The sequence below is a fragment of the Schistosoma mansoni genome, chromosome 4, assembly GCF_000237925.1.
Source record: "Schistosoma mansoni strain Puerto Rico chromosome 4, complete genome".
NCBI classification, from domain to species: Eukaryota; Metazoa; Platyhelminthes; class Trematoda; order Strigeidida; family Schistosomatidae; genus Schistosoma; species Schistosoma mansoni.
The window spans coordinates 7,020,499-7,039,524 of record NC_031498.1 but is presented as its reverse complement, the minus strand read 5'-3'; the positions used below and the strand labels follow the sequence as shown (position 1 = coordinate 7,039,524).

At 30.9% G+C, this 19,026-nt stretch overlaps 1 protein-coding gene across 1 annotated transcript in view; it reads right to left on the bottom strand.

The window, feature by feature from the left end:
- Smp_137170 (putative plasma membrane calcium-transporting atpase) overlaps nt 1–19,026 on the bottom strand; it is a gene marked incomplete at its 3' end in the record, with an annotated part of 139,897 nt that overhangs the window by 21,294 nt on the left and 99,577 nt on the right. The window contains exons 6-7 of the mRNA XM_018796677.1: nt 11,356–11,559; nt 8,322–8,539 (exon numbers count right to left, since the gene is read on the bottom strand). Of these exons, the coding sequence (XP_018651795.1) occupies nt 8,322–8,539; nt 11,356–11,559 (422 nt within the window). The remainder of the gene's footprint in view (nt 1–8,321; nt 8,540–11,355; nt 11,560–19,026) is intronic.

Below are 19,026 nucleotides of genomic sequence, written 5' to 3'. Positions count from 1 at the left end.
ACACTTAAAGCCAATTGATTGTGGAAGTCATGATGAAAATTTATCTCAGAACTGTGTCAAATAACATTTTGTGTTAAATAGGAATGTAGTCAACCGATGATTTCACTATTTCAGTGTGAAATTGTTTTATGATAGATATTTTAAAGAACCAAAAATAAAATCTAAAAACTTCATGAAATGTACACAAAACATTGACTGGTAAAATTTCAAGAAGAAACATAACTTCTAGTTGATTAGAATAATATTTTATTTTAGTTTGAATATAACTGTGTTTTCAAGCAGATTACTGGACTATGTTTCGGCCAATCCACAGGAAGCCCTTGATCTAGGTTTCCTATTGGCTGGAATTCACATGAACCCTCATAAGAGCTGGTGTTTTATAAGAGGTTCTAACCCACTTCATCCAATTCCAGAATCATAAATACTACTACAGAGATATTCAAATCACGACTAATATAATTTAAGACTAACATACTCTCACTAACCAACCAATAAATACTACTAAATGTCATGTTGTCTAGTCCTTACTGATCAAGTTGAGATATGATTACTAGGCCATAACATCACTGATTTTGATAAAATTCAACTATCTAACACCGTGCTCTGAATATTTCCATTGAAATTGAAAATTATGTTAAAATGAATAATGGATTACATCAAATTCAGCATTTTAAAAGAAATTACATTTTCCTCTTAAAAGCTTTTCTATGTATAACTAAAATGATAAATGTATTAACAAAATGCAATATTGTCTTTTTACTGTTCAACCCTTGTTTTAATTATTGAATAGAGATCACTAGTTTTATGTTGGATATTTTTTATTATTGTTAATAATGATTTCCAGTTTGGATTTATTTTTTTTTAAAACAATGTTTCTCATTACTTTTATCTTATATTTTTCACTTTCGGAAAACCCTAAAAGATAAGTATCCATAATCTTATTTATTTGCTTAAATCTTAGCATTCATATTTAAGCGCGAAAAAAAACCCTACAAATCTAAACAGGATGATGGGCGTCAACCATTCAATGGAAATGAAATAAGAAACTAATAAATTTTTAAAATTTTTTAATCAACGTTTTATTTTGCTGTCTAGTATAAAGAATAGATTTACAGAAGAAGAAAAACATAACAATAGTGTTATTCAGTCTTAGAAAAACACCAATAACAATTAGATGAAAAAAACAATAATGAACATTATGTCCCCAGTAAAAAAAAACTTATTCCAATAACAAAATGGCTATAAACAGTATAGTAAACAACCAACAGGAACTTTATAAAACAAAAGAGAGGATACTTGACGTATATTAATCTCTATTCAATAAATATGATCACTAATAATAACAAACATATATTGGTTATGTCTAGTGAAATAGACAACTCAAAAGAAAGAAAGCCATATAATGAAAACCAATGATAGAAAGCAGTCAACAGTGTATCTTGTTAGTTTTGTTTTTCTTTCTAACTAAATTAACTGATAAGCGTAAGTTGTTATTAAATCTGTAATATTACGAAATAAGAGTTGGGAAGACAAATTTATGAATGACGATTTTTTATTTGAAAAAAAGAATAAAATTATGTACTACTTATTCTTGTTTTGAATTCTATGAATGAGGATAGTTGATGAAGCTGCTCAAAGTGATGATTTACTGAAATAATGTTGTTCACACTGTCAATTACTGAATAATATTTTCTTCATATGAAGTAGGATTATTTAGTTAGGCACAGTAAATGACTGATTCTCTATAACAACTGGTGATGGCTGGATATAGATTGGATTAAAGCATGTTTTGTGCAGGATTGTGTTGGAGTACGCTGATTGTCCATTTCGTATTTAATCAGTGCTAGCGGATACCTGGAGAAAACTCTTAAATACTTCTGAGTAAAAACCATAAATTTACTAAAGTTTCTCACTTTTTTTGATTCCTACTTCTATTCAACCTTAATTATCTGGAACACAATTACATTCTTGTTCAACCGTGTTTTGATTTGAGAACTTGTTGAGTGAAGTATTGTCCAACAAGAGTAGCTGCGTCATATTAAGAGAGATCATAACAACTAAACATGTATAGCTTCCTCTGTTGAAAGGATTTCAATTCTAACTTTTGTTGATAGTAATCACTGAATTGACCAGTTTCTGAAAGTATAAAGCCTTACCTTCTTTAACTGATTTCATGATATTATCTACATTTGCAAATTGATAATGGCTGCAAATAGGATCTTATCAATTTATATTATCTAAAATGCATCAAGGTCATGCTAATGATGCTATTATGACTGAAAGTAAATACTCGTTCTTGATTTTACTGATAGCGACTGACTACAAAGCATTAAATATGTAAGTAGATATGATACTAAAATATTAGAATAATAAAGCATATAACCTTACATAAATTAATTAACTCAATCCTAAATATAGAAACCTGAGAAATATAAACTATTATGACAAAAATAGTCTTATACACCCACTGAACAAATAGTGGTTATTATGAATCATTATCCTGTTGGTCAGACTCCTGGGAAACAAAATTGTGAGTGATGACCTCCTGTTGAAATGAAAGCACTAACCCTGGAATCCAGTTCTACCCAACTGACAAGTCTCAAATAGAAGAAAACATGCTTTCCAGTGATAGAGACAGTACAATTACAGCACTTAGTGCAAACCGATTATTAACTACTCCTTTGAAAAACACAAAATTTAAACTTCAGTTACAGAAATGATAACCTGATTTATACTAGTTTATGAACCAAGTATTAAATACTAATGTATGCTAAAACGAACTACTGAACGAAAAAAGTGTGTGACTCATATATACTGAAGAAAAAAATTCAGGATCTCGTTTCGTCAGAAATATTGTTATCAATAGATATTGTGTAAACAAAATATAAAGTAATTAATTTATATGAAGGTTATCATTGTGATTAGATGATTTAAAATAATCAAGTACAGTGTCAAAGATTCCGATTTTATTTTTATCTAAAAATGATATCAGCCGAAGGGCTACTGTATACCAAGAAGATCTTGTTCTGGTTCACGACTTTAAGGCTGGACCCGGGGCACAAAGTCAAGCATCAGGTTTTCAAACAGTGTGACGAACTCTATACTTTAATACCAGCTGGTTGAAATCTATTGACTCACACTTCTAACTCCAGCCAATTCACGACAGTATTTGGCTATCATCTGATGAATTGAAAGATATCTGTCTCATTTTAGATGTGTTTGAGGGTTATAAGTGTGATGTGTGCTACTGATGTCGACATATATAAGTAATATGTATCACCCGTCGAAAGTGCAATGCCTAAAGGCAGAAGGTCAAAAAACTCAAAGAAAGAGAACGAGAACGATGAATGATTGGTGTGGAAATGAAGGAACAGTTAAATCTTAGACGATTGATTGACATTTTGTAAATTAATTATTTACTGAATAGTTCTCAGATTTTAGTAAGACGTTCTGTAATCTGATGTTCAAATACATTCGATTGTGCCATCTGGTGTTCTCGTTCGGTACATAGGTACTGAGTAAACTTAGTTTTTAAATGTTGAAATATTTACTATCATTTTATTATTTTCGGTTATAAGTTTGAATATGAATACTGAAAATATCCCCCGGTAAATTCGTCAAAAAAAGAATTAATAAGGTTTGATATGGTTTTTCATAATAATTGGAAAACATCATCATTAATCAACACTAACGATCTCAAAAATGTTTCAAAGTATTTAGTTGTACAATTCAGATTATAATGTCAGTTTTCGAAAACCTAATTTGCTTCCAATATACTTATTCATCTGATAATATCTTCCGATTCAATGAAATGTTTCTCACTCCTCTTTTAAATAAACAACTAATCAGAAAAGATATCCTTTGACTTAGAGATGAGCTTCACTAACATATTGTCTGGTCTCTTTTGTTAGTTTATGACATATTTCTACACCTTTAAACTAGTTACCTGACTACTAATTTGATGAATAATGCAACAGTTACATAGTTAATTGACTTTTATGACACTGTAATACTCAAAACAAACTTTACATATAAGGTTACTAGATTTTTATATTATACTTGTGCATATATATGTATTTCAATCCCGTGTCTGATCTCTTGTCAGTATAATATTTTAAATACTGTCATATTATGTATGACATGTCAAAGATCTATCTACAAATCATAATCTGTTTTTCATTATGCTAAATGTTTCTGAAATTAGTTTTTTGTTTTATGAAGGAAACAATAAGTTGAGAGAATGATGGATTAGAAAGGAAAAAAAGTATTCCAAAGTAAAAACTAGATTAATTGCATTGACATTTTCAATAATCACTAATCTAATTGTATGTTAAAATTGAAAATAGTTCTAAATTCACTTGATATTGTTTATTTGAGTCCCGGAGTGAACATTAACTTTGGGATGCAGGTACAGTCAGCTGACTAGTCCCAAATAGGACAAAACGCGCGTCCTGGATTCCCCTTCTAGACACTATCCATCTTTGCTCAGAATAGTTTTGTATAAAAAGATTATTATTTTTATCTTGACAGTGAACTGAAACATTTCTGAATGAAATATGTTGTAAATCATAGGTTTTGATGTTTCTTAATGAACATCAGGAATATTTTTAAAAAATCAATAGAATTTTTTTGAGGACATAGAAAAAAGTCTAATTTTTTAATCTCAGTATCCTTTAAAATCTGCACATGTTTATATGAATTGGAGAAATTATGAATTAAACGTTACATTTGTTGGAAATTGTGTATTGTAGTGTAAATTGATAATAATCTTTTTTTTTCATAAAGTGGATGATATAAATATGAACTTTCAAAATAAATTTCGTTATAAACTAACATTGATTGAAGGATAACTAAGAATGAGAAAATATTAGGCTGTAACCTTTAGCTCGTTCGTAAGTCAACCGTAGTATGTACTCTTTATCACATAAAATGTTTAAGTGGCATTTACAAGAACTTTATATCCTCCTGTTCTAGCACCATTAGTAATGCTTTAAGTAAACTCAGTTCGTCGAACAACTTTATAGTTAAAATATTAAAATATCAATATATAAAACATTAGAGTTCATTAAACCAATATTAAAAGTATAGGCTGAAAGAAACGAAAAAATCTGTTTTAAGAAACAAAATATTATCTCGAAAAATCATCAATCACCATACCCACTAAGTGAAGATAAAAATAACTAATATCTAAAAGTCTTTACATATTTAGCAAAAAATAGAATTCCATTCTACTGAAATAAAGAAGCGTTGACACGTGTTATCTCATGGAATCCTTATATTTAATTATCAACATCTGTTTTAGGTGACAACATCTAAGAGCCATGTGCTTGAGAAGACTTCATGTCCCCAAAATGTGGGTATTATAAACTAAAAGATTGTATTTTAATCGATAGGATTCAGTATGTTATTTAGTATTGACAAGCTCCATTAATAAATATTGGACCAACACTTTTAACTCAAGTAACGGTCATTCCTATTGTGGATCATCTAAAAATACCATGTATAAACACAATTGTATTCGCTTTTTTTTAAATCTTTAAGTTTAAATATGATGTAATTACAAAACTGGCTTGATTATATTCAATTCTGTACAAAATAAACATGGTGATAACATCTGATTAAACAAAACAAATCTAGTATTTATGACTATTCATCTCATATATTGTATTATTCCAAGGATTTCTTTTCTTAATAAATTACAAATGCAATATATATTAATGTTTTGGAAATAATCGACAAACCAACCAAAAATCTATCTATACATATGTTCATATACTTTCATGTTATTAAATTTGTTCCTATCAATCAAAATTAAGTCATATAAACAATATAATAGCCTAAGAAAAGAAATTGGCAAACTTCAGGAAAAATGAAAACTAGAAAACTTTTTTTCATGTCATTTTACCTTTGTCCTTAAATACATTTGTTATCTAATCATGACCTTGATTCTGATTGTTACCACAATCATCATTATCAATATTCTAACCAAATATAAAATATCTTTTCCTTTTTTTTCTGTACATTATGTAAAGTTCATGAAATGTTTCTTATTCTACATAATAACGAATAAAAGAACTCAGTGAATCCATGAACAAAAGATAATGTATAATGAAAAGTTTAGAGAATTTATGCATTGAGAAGTAATTGGCAAAAAACTCATGTTAACTTCAAATACGAAACACTTTAACATATTGGATGTTATGTAAAGTCATCGAGATGATTAGCTGCATTAAAACGTATTTGTCATTTAGTCATAACTTTAAAGAATAAAGAAGCTTAACATTGATCACCAACCAGTAATCAACCAACAGTATTAAAAAGAAGTGATACGTTAAACAAGACATTTCAGAATTTAGAGTGAAATCAGCTTTTTTTATCAATTTACACCGAACCAAACAGATTGGCATAATCTCGAAAGAACGTTCTCGAATCCTACTACGACATATTAATTTTTAACACTGAAATTGAATTTTTCTGATCAAATTTGCTTAACTAAGTAGATTTTCGATAAAAAAAGGTTAGTTGAAGACATAATGGGAAATAATTTCCACCAACATATGTAATAGCTGACCTATTTAAGTCCGAGTGTAATAGTGACTGATCTGAAACACAATTTGAGCCAATAAATTTATGCATAGCAACAAAAGACAAGATAATTTAGGTCGATATCTCTTGAAAAAAACATTGGACTAAACACCTAGTGTTAATGCAATTCCTGCGGCAATAACTTAGCCAAAAAATGAACTATAATTTCTTATCGAAAAGAAATCTCCTATGGTATACCCACAATACTTTTTTTTAAAATTAACCGGATGTTTAAGAGGGAATGATAACATATTCCAGATAATTTTAACGATCTGTATTTTACGAGTATAGTATAACCACCAAATAAGTGGTAATGGCGGTTAACAATGGCGCAGTCAAGAAAAGTATAAATTAGCACCTACAAGGTTAGATAGACTCTCATATGTTTATCCCATTTCAATGTTTAGCATGACAAAGTTTGTCTCTACATGAATTATTATCAAGCAAGAAAGAGAAAAATGTGACAAAATGAAGACAAGATAATAATCCATAAAACTACTGACTGTTTATTTGATTTGTATTGCACCATAAAAGCTTTCCAAATAAACTGTATCAGATGAAAAAACTCGAATACTGAAGATCTTAAATGGTGAAATTGATCCAGAAAGACATTCATTCCACAACGTCTTCTAAATCACAAACTATTCGTTAACAATTAATAATTATATGTTTTATCTAGTTCACTTCATACGGTTACTTTCATTATACATTATTAAGAAGTTCAAACACCTGAATCGATTGTATTATATAAGTAAATCCTACATTTATTTCTTTTTGTGATCCCGTTTTACTTTGTTAGCTGTCGACTGACAATATATCGATTTGGCTGTTTGATTTAGATAATTTTCACATTTTTGTTAAAAAAGTACCAGCTCAGTACAAATTCATTTTTGTATTGAGTGTTTGAATCTTTTCATTGATCTTTCGGACAGCAATTGATCAGTCACTTTTTCGCAGATGTGCATCCTGTGTTGATTGCCTCGAAACTGCCTTAGATCACAAGCATTCTGAGCACAGATGGATGGCAGCTAACAGTGGAATCCAGGACACACGTTTTGTTCAAGCTTGTGTCTACTGGTCTCAGTTGCTTAGTGAATAACGTGATGTCGTTTGAAGGAAAGGGCATTGAGTTTGAGTCCTGGAGTGAACATCAAATCGGGGATGCAGATACATCCAGCTGACACGTCCAAAATAGGACGAAACGCACTTCCTCGATTCCACTGCTAGCCACCATCCATCTCTGCTTATAAACATTTTATTTATTTTAATTATGCAAACAAAAGTATTATTCTTTATGCAGTTTTTTAGTACACATATCACGTCTTATTCAATATGTCTTAGTTTCTTATAATGTACTAACCAAGTATTTACTCAATGGATAACAAGAACAAAAATAATATAAAATCACTGTTTTAATGAACGTTTCACTGCTAGCCACCATCATTTCAGTACAAATTACTTACAATCAGACTACAGAAATGAAAACCTATTCATTTCATATCACTGAACTGAATTTAATTTAATCACCGTGGAGACTGAAATTCTTAGGTTAAATTCTTGTCGAAGTCAATAATTGTGCATTTCTAATATTATTTCTACAGATATTTCAACTCAAATCTAGACAGTCATATATTCTTTCTTTAAAATTTGAGTGAGAAGTTAAAAGGATAGTAGACATTCGTCTACTGTCTATCTAAAAATACATATCGATATCATCAACAGGCTAAAGTGCTTACCTTCATCATTTTCTTCACAGAATAGGCTAATGAAATAGTTACAGCTAATGGAAGTCCTTCAGGCACAGCAACCACAAGTACTGTTACACCAATAATAATAAACTGTACAAATTGATGTAAATGTCTGCCTGTATCCCATTGTTCTTTGTTAAAATAAAATGTATTGACAGAAAATTTTACAACCAATATTATTACTGTTAAACTAGCCACAACGGTACCTTAAAAGTGAGAAAAATAAAGGATAATTAATAATTTTAATTTAAATTATCGAAAGAATAATTGAACAGTTAGAGTTAAAATGATCAACATGAAAAAAAAACCCGTCTAAAATAAATGAATCGGAATTCACGGAATATTTAATCTTCAATCGATCGTTAACATTAAAAAAATTAGAGGTATTTGGTTTTTAATTTACTTCAAGTAAAAACGAAAAAGAACTTATTTTATTGGTTTAGTTTTCCCAGTCAAATACTGAGAGGAAATACGTTCAAATGAATAGAAAGTTATTCAATTCGTCGATCGGTTTATCACGTAAAGGTAGTCAAATACATAGGCTTATTTCATCATTCCACTTTTATCGTGAATTCTTAGATCTCTAACCATATACTTCTCTAACAGAAAATGATACCTTCCCTTTTTTTTCCACTACTTTCTATCACCTACTAACAAGTAGTAAAGTTAATTGGTTAGTGATTCTGTGCACAACATTATCAACTTTACTTTAAACTCCTGCTCTTAATAAATTCATTCATATTTGAACCATGTGGCACAACCTTTTCCCGTTTTAGTAGACTGAAGCTATTAGTTATTAATGACTAGCTATTAATGACCGGAGCCAGGTTATGAAGTTGTAAATCTAAATAAATTCCTACGTACCAAGTTTCAAAATGATCACTAATCATTCTGATAAAAAACCTTTTTAATTTTAGATGGTTGGGTTCGATCACGAATAGCCTACTTCATATTTGTTGTGGGTGTTTAGGATTCATTCAAGACAACAAATCGAATGTTCACACTTGTGAAAAATCACGATTTTTTGCTTCTGCCTTTTAAAACATCATCATTATGAGAATCACCTGTTAGTCAACAAGTTCAAGGGAGAAAATGAACCGACAACTGATGATGAGAAAGATGATTTCACTAAGGAAATCATAAATTTCACTTTATTCAAGCACTGATTTTTACCAAGTGATCGATTATTTCCTCAATCTATTAAATCATAGAGTAAATACAATTTACTAGAAGTGTTTAAAAACAGCCAATTTGTATTCCGACTCAATGAAATTATGATCCTTATCTTCCAGATTAAGCCTTTATTTGTTTAGAAATAACGTAACCATTAATTTAGATTTATGTGTATATACCGATCAGTCCTAAGATTGTACACCATAACTTGACGAACTAGTTTATCGATACTTGTAATGCTACCTAATAACAGAATTTCTGAAAAAAAATGTTAAAAAAATATCATATGGAGTTATTTTTTATAACTCTTACTGACTTATTCAATCAAATCAAAGTTAACTGATGCGTGCACAGTATGAACCAAGTCTGTCTGAAGTTTAATTTATATATAAAATGAATTTTTGTTTATTTAACTTAATTATTTATAGGACATATTTATTATCATTGGACATACATTTGACTGGCATTCACGTAATTACTTCATCATTTATCAAAAAGTAGAAGATAAGTATAAACATTTAGATGAAATTTTAGGTAGCGATTTATTAAATTTCATGACATAACAGTTGTTCCCTGTGTTTACAAAATGACATAGGTTTAACTTGCTTCAATGTAGATAACAGAAATATTTAGATAGGACAATCTAACAAACCGAAAAAAAGTAATCAGGATATTTATATTTCTACATGTCTTGTACATAATAATCTCTTTTGAAGTTTGTTATCATAAAGCAAAGTAAATAAGTGACTTTTAGGAATAATCAATCGATTGGTAAACGATTTTCGTTTTGTTTCTTACATCTATGATTGAGTAGTAATTCTATAGATAAAATAAATATGAATGTCAGTATGAGGATTTGTAGAGGTTGTAGCATTTCGACAGTTGAATTCACGAGTCAATGTAAGCTAGACCACTACTGGAAACCTGGAAGTATGGGACACCTCAGCAGTGTGTATACACAATCCTGTACACGGAACTCGAACCCATAACCTTTAACCTCACATGCGAATGCTTCACCTCTAGACCAGTAAGCCGTCATCTAACGGTGAAAGTACTACAATTTCCACAAACCCCCATACTGACAATAATCATGTGCTCACTAGTGACTAGCTTCAAGACGGAACTCATGGAGTTCTAATCAAAAGCCACGACCGATGGATCCCAGTGCTTCCAGGTTTTCAATGGGGATCTAGCTTAGATCAACTCGTGAATCCAACTATGAAAATACGAATGTAGTCAGTTTAGTCTGACAATTGTAACTTACTAAATACTTTTATGAGAAGCTAAATTTGATGAAGGAGTATTTTATACCCATGAAACAAATATTTGAAATAAAGCAATCTATTTTTGTTCTCATCTTGTTTAAGAGAATAGATTTGGTTTTTTAAAAAATTATTGGTGAAGGTTTGCTCCTTATTTTTGTACTTCCATACTATAATAAGTAAATAATGATTTACCACGCCTGTTGTTTTTCGATTACTAGCAAATGCTTCTTTGTTTTTGAACAAAATAGGAGATTGTTATTGATTATTTTGAGAATGAATGTCACTAAGTATGGTGACACGATGATAGGTTTCAAATATATTATATTATTTATTCATACAGAAAACGATATTTAAGAAACACTACACTGCAATATATCTTGAAGCTATATACGCCAGTGGCGATCTATAAATGGTGTTCAAAATCTCTCTGATTGCTTTAGAATACACTTACTCTTAATTCATTTTCTCATGAAATAACATAGATTATATTTTAGGATTGTACAAATAAAGTAGAATACCTGTTTAAAACCTAATAAGTTTTAGTGATCCTTAGTTGAGATATACTTCAAAGTTACTTAACTTACCCAGTTGTCCAATCAAGCTTGCTAAACGAGTTAACTTCGCTTGAAGCACTGAATATTTTTTCTTTCTTCGCTTACGACCTTTAGGTGCATCACTGCCATCTTCAGTAGCCTCTGCATCTCCACTACCTAAACTGTTACGTTGATTTAAATTATCTTGTTGATGATTTTCAATACGACCACCTGTGGCTGCCAATTTATTTTTATCTGGTCCCACAACTAAAATATAACCAAAAAAGAAGTAGGATGATTAGTCATTAATAATAAAGTTTTCTACTCATAATCAAAGGTTTATATATAAATACATACATTACACACGCTTTTTTGACTAAAAATTGTTTGAAAAGTAGGACACATTTCAATATTTGGCTCTTGATTTCAATTCGACATAAATAAAAATCCAAAACTAACTGTAGTATTAAACAAGCCGATTTTTTATAAATATCTCGTATCTTTGGTGGGGATTTTAATCAATACCTGAACCAGTGAAAACTTAGGTGTTATAATTTCTCTTACTACGACCCAGCTATTCCTGTTGCTTGGTAGTCTTGGACACCAATTCACTCGACAAGTCCCCAAATCAGAACACGGTTGAAGAGGAAAAAAATTATATTCCGAATAGCAAGGGGTAGATGAAGTGAGAAGCACAATAAGAAATGCGTTAGTATATTTATGGTTTTTACATAAGAAGATCCTGGAGTCTTCTCCAGGTATCGACTAGCGCTGATTGGGTGAGAATTAGCCATTCAGCGTGCGCCAACATTCTGGAAGAATAGTATTTAGATCATTTAGCAATCAACAGCCACATCAATACAGATTCAATCTATGAACTCATACGGATCAATCAATCATAAGGCCAGCAGTTAAATAACTACGATATTCAATGTAAATGCAAAGACAAAGAAAGGCAACAAAATCTATGGAGACAGCCAACCACAAATAAGGCAAACGATACAAACTGACATATCATTAATGGAGTAGCTAGAAAGATGATTGTCACATAAATTGGGCAGTGATGTTGTCCATAATGACAATGAAAACTGTATATCTAAGTCACTTAGCTCAGGAATAAAACATCACCAAAACTATCCATTTGAGCAGTATATCTCCTCCATCATTTCAACTGGTTATAAAGATACTAAACTAGTTATTGTTTAATAAATGTATTTACTCAATTCTTGGTAAAAACTATCTATCTACAATTTATGCCCGATTCATTCGAATTCAACAAGTAACCCTATTGTAAAGTATGAAATCTGAGTATGTTTAAAAAGTAATATATCTAATTCATGTACAATGTATAATGAAAATAAAGTGTACGTTAAAAAATCGCTAATATTTTACGCACAGATGTTTTTCAGTATTTTTTTTTCAAAATGTTCATTTCGTACTACATTCAGTGCAAAATGTTACAAATTTTTTCTGCATGAAACACACTAGAAAAAAACTATATTAGATTCAATAAAACTGGACATGTATATTGCCATTTTAATAAAAAAGGATTTCAAGTGGATATCTTTTTTTTAAGTTTAGTATCACCATACATACATATCGTAGTGTTTTAAATACCGTCATGTTAATTCAAACTACCACTTACTGATTATTAGTACTATAATCACTGATTCATAGTTCATAATAAGAAACAACGATTATTTTACGTATCAATGTATAATACACATTTTATTACATTCTGTTTTTTTTATTAACATTATCAGTAACAAATACAATTTATAGATGAGAATGAATTCAATTGATTTAAGAACAATAAATATTATAAAATGTAATGAATATTTAAAATGGATAGTAAATGTGTTATAGATCTACTAATTCTATACAAATATTTGTAAATAAAATGTATATTTATAGGAATATGTAGTTTTACTAGTAACATGCCCATAGTAGTTCACTATTACATATGTATATTCGTTAAACATTCAAGTAACCATTTGCAAATGTTTCTTGTAGTTAATTATGTCTTAAATTTTTTACGCTTATTGCATCGCCATAAATAAAAATAAATATCTAGAATATTTTTTTTTAATGATTTTTTCTGCTTATTCATTTTACGAGCAAACTGAAATTATTTATGCATGTTTTTCTTAATAAATAAACTACACTTGTAAACAAAAAAAAAGAACAATAATAATTCACATTTTGTTTGGAACAATATTGCGTATTTAGAAAATTTATGGCTTATAAGATATAATAAGCTCAGTTATTATTCTTATTTTATAGTAAAATATTATTTAAGTAATTGTATTGAATTTAGGGAGATTATTTCTGCTTAGAAGCTTAATGACTTGATTAATTTTTCAAATTATCTGTGTAGATGTATTGTCCAGGAACTTAAGTGAAATCAGTTATTGATTCGCCAACAAAAGAAGTGAATTATTGATATTAAATCAATAATAGTTATCCACTACAGGAGATGTATGAGGATTGTGCAGGATTAAGAATTGATTGAAGTAAGGCACTGAAATCGTTGGAGGCAAACTCAATGATATCGGGGTTATGTTCGCATGAAACCTTAGGTTTCGGATTAAATCTCTGATAGGATTTTCGATGAGCACTTTTGAAAAGTTGCATGCTAAAACAAAACGGTTATACAGTGATTCCAGGTCTTCAGTGACAGTCTAGCTAACTTTAGTTAATGTTTTAAATTATGAAAATTATTGTTTGCTAATATTGTCCATAAGCTGTTCAGCTTTTCATGGTGTATACAATTATCCTCACAGAATAGCTGAGATAATTATGGCGAGATATCGATACTTAATCGCTTCACACTGAATAGTGCAAAGGCATTGTAGTTACTGCGAAATCAAATATTCGAATTTTATTAAACAAGTATGGGCTTGTACATTGTGCTTCTTTCTCTAAGAATTGCATGACACCGGTAATATGACTTATATAAAGTAATAAACTGTAGATTAAAACGTTGAATTAATTGGATTCAGTATAAAAAAACACATAGGTCAAGTTAATTGTGTCATAAAACTCATGTTACCAAAAAATAAAATATTGATGGATTTTCAATGATCGATGTGAAAAGTAATATATTTTGAAGTTTGGTCGATACGTATGTTTCATTCTTAATAAGATAAATGTGTCAAGCAAGCGAACTCTAACTGAAAAGTGGCATACGTTGTGATATTCAATCTTACTGTATAAAAATATCCAGATTACTGCGTAACTGATACAAACTAGTTTGATTCAGTTATTTAACAAGCGGGATTTGAAAGTATTTTTTTCTGATTCAGTAGTATTACTAAAAATAACTGAAACAAAAGAAATTATTTACTAGTCTTTTAAGTTATTAGTTATTAAACTTAATTTCTGGTTGGAAAATTGCTTTCACTCTCATACCAATTTTGCTAGTCTGTCATCTTGTTGCACAGATGTAATGTAGCAAATTCTATCTTGCGTACTACTAACTAACCGTATTTAATTACATCATCAAATAGTCGTTTTAAAAAAGGTCGTATTCACTGAACACTAACAGAATAGATCTTTTTTGAAATCCATTTAAACAATAGACATAACAGAACTGCATAAGTTTTCAAATAAGATTATAGAGTAATAAAAGTCTAACTGCTTCTTAAACTAAAGAGTAGCTTAGTTTCAAAGCCCGATATATTATTTCAACTCCATCCAATGTATTCCAAATTCATACTTTCCAAACTAATTCTAACTATATTGCTTTATAAGGAAATACTGTAGAACTAGATTAATGTAGATTTATCGTTGCGTGCCCCGAGACATATATATATATATATCCGCTTGAAGTAGTAAAAAATTTACAAGTGAATACGAATGTAACAGTTCAACTTGACTGTCTATTCTTTATCTATTTAAAAGTAATTATTGTCAAGGAAAAATACAGAAACAGGGACAAGTGATGGAGAATTACGGTTTTCTGTTAATCAGGTACATAAACATATATATAATTTTTTAATTCTAGTCCTTTTCACAGTCTCCACACCTTTGTATATTCGCCTTTTAAAAAATATTTCAGCTAAATGTTTTATATGTCAAGATGGTTTCATCATGCAACTACTTACTTCTGCTGATTTTATTATACAATAATGTTGCATATATGTATATGTATGGAATGTGTTTGCACAGCAAGCATTGGATATCAGTTTACAGAATATTGATGATATATAGAAGGTATAATTATGAAACAACATCAAAATGTGAGAACAATTAGTGAGGGAAGAAAAGATATATTAATTTGTCGTTGATGTCTTTAAATCTTTGTATTTTTTTCTCACTTCAAAAGGCACATAAATAGGAAAGAGAAATAGAATGTAATATAAAAGAAAAGATGAAACTCAGCTATGAAATTATTTTCCACGTGAGACAAAGAAAAGAGCTAGGATAAATGAAGTAGAATGAAAAGGGAAAAAAATACATAGAACATTCTCTAATATCAGGCAGTTATATCAGTTAATAGAATTTTTACACTAAGGATACCTGAATATTTAGTAGTTCCACTAAACTCAATATATTTTCTAATTTACTAATAAGCATTAATATTGTATAATTATAAATATATAAGAGTATGTAAGTCATTCATACACTCAAAGAAAGTAATGAATTAAAACTTGCATATCAACTAAATCTATATACCTACAGATAACATGAAATATGTTGAAAGTTAAATCTAGTTATTCGGAATAATAACAATTCAATGTAATTACTCTGAATGGTTAATGTTTATGAGAAAACTAGTATTTCATTGAAACTATTTGATTGAAAAGTTTAGTTTCTTTTTTTTGTAGAGGGCGTTAAAAATGGTAGTTAAGATGTTTATTCAATATTTTAAATATCAATAATTCGTAGGTTCGAAATTTCTATTTATTAACTTGAAATAACAACTTAATCGACAGAATTCGATAAATATTAGTGGACTAGGGTAATTATTTCAATGGTCAATCGATTGCCATATCTCATTGTAGAGGAGATCAGTACTAGCCACAAAAGCTCATTAGTAGAATCTGAGAATGTGAAACAGGGTAACACAGGTTTGAATCTCAAGAGAAGTATCAGTTCCCTTAAGATGGCAAATATGCTTCGTTAACAAGTGTAAATTAGCATTAAAACCTAAGGCCAGGCTTTTCTGTTGACCACACTCAATCGTGAAACAAATTGAAAGAACGTTTCAAGTTGTTCTATAATTGATATTATTCATTGACAAATGTTATTTTTAAATCTTCAAACAAATCTCTACAAAACGCTTGACCACACAGTAATCATTCATATTTTATTTTTACTTGGGACCATGAACCGATAAATGTTAAACCACCACAAGCAACCTGAGAGCACTGGACGGCATCATCAGCAGTGCGCATCCACGATCTCACTTGTATGACTCGAACCTATAACCTTTGGCATCGCGCGCGAACTCTTAACTTCCAGACCACTGAGCTGACATCCTTCGGTGTTAATGTCTAACTACGATCAATCCACCGTGTACGCGAAAATCTTTCATTGTCTTTGATGAGTAACTGCTTCACACCTAACACGGTATCAAGATAGAGATTTGTGGAGATTGTTGTGTTTTCAAAGTTTAAATCATAAGTCGAGCTAAGCTAGACGCATACCAGGACGAAATGGTCATCCAGTGCTTCCAGGTTATCAATGATGGTCTAACACTGATCGCTTCACAATCTCACATAAACACTCAACAGCATTCACAATCCTATACTGATAATATTTTATTTATTTATTTGAACACATTGATCTTGGCACGAATGAGAACAAAAAATAAATATCCACCACATAAATAATTTAATAGTTAAGTTCATGAGTCAATTACAGCTAGACCACCATGGAAAACCTGGCACTGACAAAAATAATTGACTGAAATTGTGAGGAGACATATAAAGAAGAGAGAACGTGATCAAAAAAATAATCAAATTAATAAAAATTTGTAAACTAGATTAGTATATATTAGGTGAACAAATTCAGGTGAACGAATACAGTCAGAAAGAATCCTTGCAGTTGAAGGAATTCCTCTCATTTTGGCGAAGAAAATAAAACAAATAACAATAAGACTACCAATGTAATTTATTCTGAGTCACTTCTGACGAAGTCCCGAGCCATTGGGTTGGACTGTCTCTTGGAAATCAACCAGGGAATTGTGACCGGCCGACAGATGCTTGTTCCTCACAGATTTCTTTCATATCGCCACACCATGTTAAAAAACTGACCACCTCTCCACCCTTTCCATTCAGTCGTTGAATCAGTAAATAACGAACTACACAAAAGCTCCTGGGAAACGTTCGCAAAATAAATCCAAGCCAGCAAAACTGGTGTTCAAGAATAGTTTCAGAAAGTGAATTATAATCACTAGGCCTGAACGTACACTAACAAACTTCCCCATAGCTAACAAGGTGTAGTCACTGAAATTCAGCAATTTATGCGTATATTGACGTTGTCAACCACGCCACCACCATCATTCATTCAACTACCCAGATACAAGAACCTCTTGAATACTTCGAAATGTTCACCATCAAGGTTAATTGTGGACACAGACTATTATCAGTCTTGTAAAAGTACTTTGCATTCAGGTGCAAGTGAAGTCCATGCCGATGGAAAACGATTGGGAATTTATTATGTATGGAATGAATAGCTTGCGTATCATCTCATAGTAAGAAAATATCATCCGCATATTAAAGGCCGAAAAGAATTCTTAACGTAACAGATCTTTACGGCTAATATCTACTTCCATTGCAGACGTTTCTAAAGTGTAATCGATGCTAAAGTTAAAGAGGAATAGTAAAATTGAGCCATCCCGTATATCCATACTGTTCGAATGCAGTAATGTAGAAAGATTTTTGAGTTCTCTCTCTGCCTCCGAGTTGAGTGTATACAGATGTTAATGAGCTTCTCACGTACGCTTCTTTAGCAGACAATCATGAAGTACAGTCCTATCCAACGAATCGGAGACAAGTATGTTATCAAAATCTGTTTGGGCCTGGAATCAGAGTATTTATTTATTCGAACACAAATATTGGTACAAGGAAGCACTAGATATATATGCGGCACACAAAAAATTGTCACTGATTTCAATTGTGTGAGGATTATGATACTGTCCGGGTGCCCAGACCGAAGCACGTGGTTAACTTAGGGGGTCACACCCCAAGCCCTTGGCCCAACAGTCTGTTCCACAAGGCAGTGGAGGATCGTGAGGAGATGTAGTCCCATGTTAGCCGGTAACCGATGATTGTTTCGTACACCATTTTGTTCCCCCAGGATACTGGAGCCCATGTACACCATCTGTTTGGAATCAGGGTTTTCCAACTCCCCTAGGTGAACTTTCCGTGTCCACCGACCCTGTTAAAGAGCCGTACATTCGCATTTCATTCTCTCAATTTCGTAAAAAACACCCCCGCCACGAGAAGGCAGTTAGTAGAACTTCCCTGGCAGAGGCCGTGTGAGAGCATTTCGAGAGGGAGGTCAGGCTCTCCCTACTCTCGGCCATACCAGGGCATTTGGTCTAAAATTTGGCGGAGGCCAAAGATAAAATCAATACAGCCACGGGAAACAATTTGTGACCAACGCGACGGTCCTTCGCGAGTTTAAAGTACCTGAGAAGTATATTAGCAGCCAAAAGTTGAGATGCATTTGAAAGTTAAGTTGCCTCCTGATAGTTATAGCATACATGATGTG